Source organism: Echinococcus granulosus, assembly GCF_000524195.1.
Source record: "Echinococcus granulosus chromosome Unknown EG_S00174, whole genome shotgun sequence".
NCBI lineage: Eukaryota > Metazoa > Platyhelminthes > Cestoda > Cyclophyllidea > Taeniidae > Echinococcus > Echinococcus granulosus.
In genome coordinates this window covers 116759-126630 of record NW_020170554.1, presented here as the reverse complement: position 1 = coordinate 126630, position 9872 = coordinate 116759, and the positions used below count along the sequence as shown (strand labels likewise).

Below are 9872 nucleotides of genomic sequence, written 5' to 3'. Positions count from 1 at the left end.
AAACTGAAGTTTGTCTCTTTTGCTGGGCTCAATGCGGTTTTATCGGCCACAACATTGGTTCACAGCTCATTTTTTGCCTAAAAGACGCATTCAAACAGACATACATTAAAAAAGCTGCATTTTATTTGTCAGTTTACCCACAAATGTCAAATTACTTTAATCATTTGCCCAACTCTCGATTTCGGTGACAGACCGCTTCTCGGCTGCGCCATTGTAGGTCCGCTGGGCGACCTTGCCTCTACTACATGTTAGCAGCACCCATGCCCTTCATACGTACTGCTGGGTGATAAACGTTGGTTGGGTGAAAGTAGTGCAAATGTTGCCAGTGGGAGATTCGATGACGAGCACCAGTGAAAGATATGCAAATGGCGTCTTTATCTGTCAACGACCACAGTCTCGTTTCCTGCAGGAAATATATTTACATCTAAAGCGACACCAACCGAGATTCATCTGAAGAAGTTCTTTACGCAGTTGTCTATCGTACCTCAATAAAGATATTAGTTAAGCAAACAGGCGACACCTCCTCCATCTCTCCGGTAGCTTTTATGGAACACAGGTAGATGTGGCTGGTAAGCGCTGGAGTGCGAAGAAACACAAAACCATATCATGAGGGAACTATGTTACACCCAGTGTTATGTTACTTGACTCTGCTTTTAAGCCAATGTTACTACAACTCGCAATGAAGACGCGTGATAGACAGAACACTTACAGGAGGCTTCTGCAGATGCAGTAGAATTTCCCAGAGGATTCAGTGATGTTGTGACTAAATATCTCCTCAGATGCTGGAAGATTTGCCGACTGGCATGGATGGGTGGTGAGTGTTTTACGCACATCACCGACTACGTTATGATATCTGAAGTGGGAGTTTTGTCAAGGGTAGAGGTGCCAACGACTCTCGAAATTGGGAGAGAGGCTACCTGATACTTTAAGTGTTTGTTTAACTTCCTGTTTTAGTGATGGGCCAATTAAAAACTCTGCCATTTCATCCCTGCTGGGCAACCTGGCTATTGGGCCACACCGTTACCTCCATGCCGGCCTCTATGTTAACAATGCATATTCTACCCGAATGTTATGCAGTCTTTCATCTCAAATCCTTACTCCCATTTTAACTTCAATGAATTTTAATGAGGATGATGTGGTTTGTACGCAATTTCTTCAGTTTTATTTATGTTTTTTTGCCTAGTGATTTTATATCCGTATGTTATTCTGCGTGGCAACTTCACTTTTGCAGGCTGTGCTTCCGCAGCCTGCTAGTATCCACCCATCCGCACTATGTGCTACTATAATGTGATCGTCCATGTACATTAGCCTATTACTACCTCGAGGAAGGCCAGAGACACGACATTCATGGCTATGGCACTCGATTCTACTGCAAAGGAATATCCGCCTCAGTTTGTGTCGTCGTCGTCGATGTGCATATGCGGCAACTTCTAACAGGGGGTATACGAGTCTCCTCTGTCTTTCCTAATTACTCCTACTTCGTGGTTCACAAGTAGGGTATTGATAGCTGAAGCAATGCGAAAGTTGAACAATTTGGAAAAGCCTATACGAAGACACAAATTACATGGAAGTGTGATACCACTATCATGTCTATTGAGGGGAGAAGGGCAGATGGCTAGGGAGGCAAGGAAATCTGGGATCCCATTGACGAGGAGGCGTGGAGTGGATGCGAAGCTTTTGGCTCCGTAAAACTACCTTAAGTCTTGTAATTGGTTAGCCAGTGCTGGGTTTGGGCCAGCGGTCTTACAGCCAGCGACTGAAACGCGTTTGGGCTTGAGCAGTACGAAGTGAGTGCATTCGCCTTGCCCAATGCGCACTACAAATGGAGCTCAACGGCAGCAGAGTCAGTGGAAGTGGGGAGATGCAGCGTTGATGAATCAAATGTTGCATCTGCTACCTTCTTACATGGGACAAGGTGGAATCACAGGTGATGGTGTTTTGTGGCGGGTTTCTCAATAACTGTCTGCTTTGTGGCTGTCGAGGCAGACGAGTGAACTGAGAGTCGTTAGGACTACTCCGAAGAGAAGATTGAGGCTGTCTTAATATTTGGCATTTTGTATGTGTGTGCCTCCCACCTACACTTTCTTAATGCTAACTTTTACAACATAATTCCAAACGATTTCTTCTCTTTCGAAAACATTTTAGCCTAATAAATGAGCAATGCACGGGAATTTTTGTGAAGATATGAAAGGCCTGCTTTTATATCGACCACCTGACACCTGTTTTCTCCTCTCAATTCAACACTATGCTGCTTTGTTTAAACCGAACCATTTGCTTTAGTATTCCGGTGAGATATAACAATAAATAGTAGCTTAAATTATTCAAAGTGTATGTTTGGATACTTTATTTGTCTATTCGGATGGACTGGTGATTGTGTGTATTTGGAGTTGCCTGTGTTTTGGAATAACGTTGAATTGCAAGCATAGCTTATATTCACATTAAACTGGAGCATTCCGGACAACCAGACGGTAGCAACCTGAGACTTCCTCGAGGACAGAAGATGAGATAATAGTCGGGCAGCATGGGTATTGTCGACCTACAGAAGGAAATTGGCTTACCGGCATGGGCAAGAATCTCGGCCGGCCTGCCGACCGGCCAGTCTTTTGGCGGAGATAAGACAGTGGAGACCCTGAGTGGTCCTGCTATCAAAACTGCGAGTTATACAGTCGGACAAAGTATTACACGCTTATTTAACTGACTAGTAGAAGATCCACGGGGCTATCGTCTTGTTACGAAATTCGTGCAGCTGAGCAGAGGTGTAGTTTGCAAAGACCGGGGCGCCCACCCAACTACTTATTCATTTAAACAAAGTATCAGATTTGGTTTGTATTCATTTTTCCTACTCTAATCTCCTTTTATAGTCAAAATGAAATGTTGATCTTCTTATGTTTTATTTTACTGCATTGATTAAGCTACTCGAACAAATGTGATAAGCACGTAGTGGTGACTGCTTTGCTGTACAATTCACAAATACTAGTGGCTAAAAAAGGCTCCAAAGGCAGAAGGGAAATGGTGACAACACATTCGGTGACATGGCAGTGATAGAGTTGTTTGAATGCTGCACACGTTTTAAAGGCGGCTGTAGAGTTGTCCGTAAGGGATCTCAGTCCCTTTTGACCCACACCATAGCACTCAATTCGGTGAGAATTCAGCCAGTGATTAAAGCATCCAATCTTGGACGTCCGATAGGTGGAAGGGCAGTAGATATGAAAGTGTGCGAGGGGTGAGTCCTTTGGGAAGAATGAGGAACACAATATAAAGGCTCCGCATTGTCGATGTGCGCTGCATCCCGGGATACAGCAATCTGACAGGCAGAATTTAAATATGTCGGAGCTACGATTAGCTGAAATTATGACAAGAGGTAAATGTGCTTTATGACCTTGGTCTACAATCTATCTTCTCAAGTGGGTAAAAATCTCCTGCGTCTGTCACAACGCACCTGGTATCCCAGTACCAATCTGATATGCTTCTTAATACCCTCCCAAATGTGGCTATATCTTAGGGCAGGTAAATTAAAACCGCTAACAAAATCTTAAGGCCTATCCTCAAAAGTGGCGCAAAATTTTATGTTGTATTTAATAATAGGTCAAAGTGACGTTGTTGTGGAAATAATTACTGCTTTTCAAAGGCTTGAATTTAGACAACCTTCAGCTGGATGCAAATTACAAGCAAATGGGTGACGTCATTTAAGCACACAATTCTATCCCTGTCTCATGTTCTCCGCAAGCAAAAAGGTGATAATATGACATGATATTTTTCTCCTTTGCAAAGCTATGTAACACAAAAGTATGGAAGAATTTTAATGGCACAGCATTTGAGTAGGATGCCAGTTGATGCCTGAGAAGACGTGGTGTCATCCTAATCCAAACTGTGACGACCACTTCTTATTCATTGCCTTCTTCAGCCCCTCAATTTGTTGCATTGGCTATCTGCTCCATTAATGTCCAATAGCAGTCCTCCATCTCGCCTTTATAGCTATTATAGCGTTCTTGTTAGCGGCACTCTTATCCTCCTCAGGTAGGGCATGGGTGCAGCATTAGTGGTGGCAGTTAGCGACCCTCAAGGAATGTGCAGAGATTTCCCTAACTTCTGATACTTTTGACTTAGTGTTGTAAATAGTGGGCAAGGCAGAGGCGATGCCTTGCTGCCAGAATAATTCTGCCCAGTACTGAATCGTCCTCAATAGTTTTGTCTGGTCCAACTAACAAACTTGAGGCTTATAAATTTCGTAGAGTTAAAACTAAGCAGCAAGATGCATGGCCATATGAGATGCTTTACTCTAGGCATGCCAGTAGTTGAATATGACCATGGCACCTACCGAACCTGCACCTATAAGTTTTGGCGAATGTGATACGCCACAGTGCACCTCTTGCATTTCATCCTGCCTTACATTCTTCTGCTAAAGCTACTATTTGCCATGTATGAGCAGATCACTCTACAACTCTTAGATCCATCTATGAACAGAGAGAAATGAAAGGTAACAGAAATGTTGTCAGAGGTGCCGGACATGGTGGTCCTGATGTCTGTAATTTAAATACTTTGGAACGGGCAAGACAGGCTGCTTTCTACTGGATCAGTGGTCGGCAATTTCGTGCGCGAAGACAGGCGTGTATACAAGTTGTCTGCCCTGTATATTATTGTTTGAATGGGCAAATTTCGCCTACTTGAGACAGCAAAGTTGATCGGATCAAAATCAGGGCGGATACATCTACAATGTGTTTAAACACACTTCGAAGACGAAAGGTAGAAGGGCTGCTGCGCTTTTGGATAAATATGTAGATATACGTAAAAAGGCAGTATTTAAAAATATTGTAGTCCTTAAAATACCTTCCAGGACAATATATCATGCTCTTTCCAAATGATTGGTAGATCGCAAAATTCCTGTCTCCATCTGAGGCCGAAAGACTTCCATCTCAGCCTCCCCTAAAACGCATTTTAAGTAGAAGGAGTCTCCACACATTTGGAATCCAGCCAAACTGGGTTTAAGAGCATTTATGTGGTCAGTATAACCTTTTGCAAATTTCCGAAGGAAAAAATTGCTTCATCCAGCAGGAACCGACTGGTGTGTTAAAGTAGGTCTATAACACTATAGAAGCGGGAATGTGCTTTTAAAGATATTCGGACAATTGACAAGGCTTTATTAGCATGATACATGAGATTTTTATCTTGTCCAGCAGGCTAAACTTTGTTTTGCATCATATCAACAAGAATTTATGCTAACATCATAGGGAGGGACCTTGACAAATCTGCCAACCAGTCTGTTGTTCTACGTGACCTGTGCAGATGACGGAAATATGGAGCAACGTTTACTGAACTAACACCCCCATCAAAACCAGAGTGCTAATTTATCCTGATGCTCAAAATCTGTTTTGCATCCCTTTGAGAGATGGTTAAAATGCTGATGGCAGTAGTTGTACTCTTTGCTGTCTTTCGGTTTCCATACCGCACCTTGGTGGTGCGCAACAGCTTTGCCACACCAAAAAGCATCGACTACTGGCTAATACCCTCCATCAAGGCGATGGCATACCTCAATTCCACTGCCAACCCGATACTCTACAACGTAGTGTCCAAGATGTTTAGTCGTGCTTTCCGAATGTTGCTCATACAGAGTAGGGTTATATTTAACTTAAATTGTTCAAATTTGCCCAAACAAATAAGGCGAATGGATGAACTCATTGGGCGGTGAATGGTAATGAGCCTGAGTTTTCCCTGAAGGGGTTATGGGAGAGAGAGGAATTTTTGATGAATGCTTTGACCATAAAACATATCCGGTACTTGGAAAAGCCAGTAATGAGGCCCCATACTGATCTTCAAGTCAAGAATGCATTTTAGTGGAGGTGTGTTGGTCTAAGTCCTCAGATTTCGACAAAATTATATCAATCACGCTATCTTTAAGCCTCCTGCTTCGGACGACAAAGCCAGATGAACAGTGTGCTGGGCAGTCGACGTAGGGAATGTATTAGATTGCGAGATTATTTTTGTTGCCCTCAACAACAGAGACACCAGTTATCGCTGACTGCCGCAAGCTAAACCCAGGGGAATGAATTACATATGACTGCCTCCAACGATAAAAGTGAAGCCCTGGATTAGAGAAGATGCCTGTCAGTAAACGACTCTGATTTTCGGCCAGACTTCTAGCGATTTGCCATGGACATGCTTAATGGCCTGCCCATTCTCCCCTCCCCACTATAGCTCCCATACTGGATAAAACTCCACATCAAGTAGTGTTGCCGATCGCATGCGATTTCGATGCCTGGTGTTGAAGTTTGATCACAGGGAGTAGTGGCGACCTCGCTCAAAAGAGAAGAGCTGGTGGGTTGTTTATGCAAAACGTTAACTGTTTGCTTTACTCTCTCGATTTGCAACGGGTGGCTCGGGAACTCCGCCTTTGATTCTGCAAAGGACAGCCTGGCCTCCGGGACCCACCATTAAGCCCCAAGCCCTATTATTCTTCTCCAACATATATTTTGACTGCACATCACTTCTTCTTTTGTCTCGGGGCAACGCGAAGTGTTTGTGAGCAGAAGGCTGAGCATGTAATGTTACCTGTCAGACAGCAGTGCATGGCGGTTTATATGACCTCGTTTCCATTATCGTCCCTTCGACAAAATCTGCTGGCTAATGGCCACCATTTAAATGAACCAAGTCGAGGTTTACTCTGAATATTTACTTGGCAATTTAATGTCTCCTGAACGTGGTCTCTAAAGTTGGTACTTTTGTTTTGGCACAAATAATGCCTTCATGCCTCCCTGTTCATAATTAATAGACCTCTCCTACCATGACTTAATACTACCTCAGTGAAGATCGACCGCGCGTCACAGGCGGCAATGATAAGCTAACCCGGTTTAAAAGTGTAGATGCAAGGATTTCTCTTTCCCATTAGCAGGCCATAACATTACAGAAGTAAGGCATCTACTGTGAGTGCTGACGTTGCCATCACCAGACGTGGATGAGTTCAACCGCTCACCGTGTGGCTGTCTGTGATACCTCCAGAAAGGGATGCAGTGTGCAAACAAATGGAGTCAGTTTCAAACCTGCCTTCGGCTGATGGTAGTCATACCAAACACCTAAATGAGCAGTGGAGTGATCACATAGCTGCAAGAAAGAAGAGGTGCCAACTACAGCTCCTTAGAGCCACATTATATTGCCTGTACTTCACACATGCTTTCCTGTGAAGAGCCTCATGCCAATCTGGAGCATCAAACAGTCCTGAGCTATGCGAAATCAGCAAGTGCCTTCCCCAATGCTGTTTACAAAGAGGGCAGGTGTAAGTAAGCAAGAACCCAAATTTTGATGGAATTGACGAGAAGCATTACCGATGGCGGAGTTAAATGTCGCCTGAGCCAAATTAAAATTTTGGCAACCACCTAGCCTAACTCGCTGGTATTTATTTGACAGAAGTACCCCAGTTACTGTGACCGACAGCGAATAGTGACATGGTAGCTATGTAAACACTTAACTCAACACAGTCTGTACTTTCGTCTTTATAGTGTGGCATCTCGGACTTACCTCTAACTGTCCATCCCTTCGTTAGGCTGATACAACTCCTTCTTTAATTAGTTCGCTTACTGCATACAAGTTAGCAACCCTACTTGATAATGTAAACCAGGGGAAATTGTTGTTATAAAGGCCAAATTATTTTCATAAGATACAGGAGGGCGTAATTATTTGGGAGGAGGGCTGTTACTGTCTTGTAGAACAGCACCTCTGGGGAACTGCATTGCAACTTTGGTGAGTCCTCATAATTAGGTACTGTTGAAAGTTCGAACATAGTTAGAGGCCCCTATAGTCATTATTTTGCCTTAACGGTGGTAAAATTCATGAGCAGAGATGATGTGGCGAGTTTGTAGCAGGGGCAGCATATTGGAAGTAAAGGCACTGCCAATCCCGTATAACAAACAGCATTCGAGAAGACCTCATCTTGGAGCAAGCAGATATTTCACACTGACCTTATTCGTTCAAGCATTACACTTCCGTGGAAGTAGCTACCCCGAAAAAGCAAAGAAGGAGTGATATCCTATGTCCCCTTATCATATAGTAAATAGTTTAGCTTACAGACAAATTGTTGACGGTGAAATTTTGGTGGTAATCCTTTTCTAAACCCTCGCAAATACAGTCACCTACTGCAGAAGGCCGCCTTCTGGAGTATTTAGCCAACGTGATTATGTCCATTCATCATTTTATTTGCCTTATTTAGCACTACTAACTTTAATAGAAAAGGAACGAGACTTATTGGCATGAAATGCCAACCTGGTGTGGCAAAACCTACACGACAGAAAGACTGGAATGTTACTAGCACACAACTAACGACACGCTGTAGATAGGAAGTGCAACCCGCGGAGACTGGATCACCTGCATAGTTAAGCACATTCTTCAATCTGAAGCAAACTCTCTTTTTCATTCTCTGCTCTTTTCTTTACTTCAGTGTCATCTCCAACCATCCCATGTTCGCTTTTCTGTCTCGACTGCCACAAAGTACTCGGTTCTTGCGTAACCACTTACAAAGCACCAACGCCAGTCAATTCATCGTTTTGCGTGTGTAAAGGAATTAGAACTTGTCTCCCTCCTCCTTCTCTTCTTGCTCCTTTGCCTTCCTTTCCCTTCACGAGGCTTAATGACACCTTCCCAGTCACCGAGCTTGACTTAATTCACTCACTTGTCACTTAGAAGTTCCTCTTCTTGTTATTCGTTCGGCTAGTAACAAACAATTATGTTTTGAAAGAAACGGTTAAAATGGCTTCACATGGGCATTTTGTAACAACAGTGGTAGAATTTATGCACTAACGATAAGAAGAGCTGCTACCACAGATGAGTTGCCTTTTCGGTTCAACGCCAGATTTGTTCCCTTTTGCGATTGTACAGCTGCACGTAAGTTTTACAGTAGTGGTTGTTAGTCTCTTCCAAGCGTAAAATAACAATAACTGCATTAGAATTAATGAAATCTGTTTTATTTTCTGCAAATAGCTTTTCATGGCCATGCCGTGTGACTGCCCAGTAGGATTACCCGCTATTCGGAATAATATAAAATACGCCACCCTCAGATAAACAATGGTTCCGGTTCAGCTGGAGGTATTGTTTAGAAAGTCGAGTTGATTAAATCTACCCACTCACACACACACATGTGATTGCCAGTCTTTTCAGGTTGTTAATTATGAATTGGCATTAATGTGTGGGAGCTCAAATCCTGTCACGTGTTCACCCCAAAGTAAAACAGGCGACAAAGTCTGTATGGGTGATACATGAGGTGCATAGCGCATAAACAATCGACTGCCAGCTAACCGCAGCTGGTGAAAGAGAAGTGTCCAACCCTCACGTCTTTATGGCCTTCACTTTATGTTGGTTAGCAGCATATTGAAGGCCTGCCATTGCGTGATTATAGCCTATGGGGGAGGGGAATGAGATGAAGAGTTATGCACGAAGCAGGAATGTCAGACAGTCCCAGCTGTTAGCCTCTTCCTTTATCCTGTCTGCGTTTTATGATTTCGTTGCTATAATAACTTTCTGAAGGAGGATTAGTGCATCGCGATTATGCATGTTCCAATCATGTAGCCTCTACATTAAAAGTGTTCACCCTCATCGAGGCCTAAGTAAATATTATGCTGGTTGCAACTTTAACGAATGTTCAGAATGATGACAGATGACCTATTTTGTAGAGGTATGTGAAAAATGGGTAGGAAAAGGCAAGTTGTTGGAATGAACCGTCCACATACCCATTGCACTTGATGACAAAGTAAACACAGGTGGGTGACTAGGGTGTGGACGTTGTGCCATGGTGGGGGGAAGGGGTTGTCGCGTAATCGGAGTGGAAGCAGGCGCAGACGCATGGGGATATGCATGATGCCCACTTTTCTCCATGTGCCAGACTGTGACAT

The 9872-nt window shown here is 43.4% G+C and overlaps 2 protein-coding genes across 2 annotated transcripts in view; both read left to right on the top strand. All coding sequences in view use genetic code 11, as the record gives it.

Annotated features, from left to right (window-relative positions):
- The window catches only part of EGR_09908 (hypothetical protein), a gene marked incomplete at both ends in the record, with an annotated part of 7599 nt that extends 4692 nt beyond the window's left edge, over positions 1 to 2907 (top strand). Inside the window, one exon of the mRNA XM_024499157.1 lies at positions 2818 to 2907. Within this exon, the coding sequence (XP_024346441.1) occupies positions 2818 to 2907 (90 nt within the window). The remainder of the gene's footprint in view (positions 1 to 2817) is intronic.
- Positions 2908 to 5386: 2479 nt separating this feature from the next.
- Positions 5387 to 5686, top strand: EGR_09907 (Thyrotropin-releasing hormone receptor; the record flags this gene model as incomplete). The annotated part of the gene is made up of 1 exon (XM_024499156.1): positions 5387 to 5686. The coding sequence occupies one exon, from the start codon at positions 5387 to 5389 to the stop codon at positions 5684 to 5686; it is 300 nt and encodes a 99-aa protein (XP_024346440.1).
- Between the last annotated feature and the right edge of the window lie 4186 nt (positions 5687 to 9872).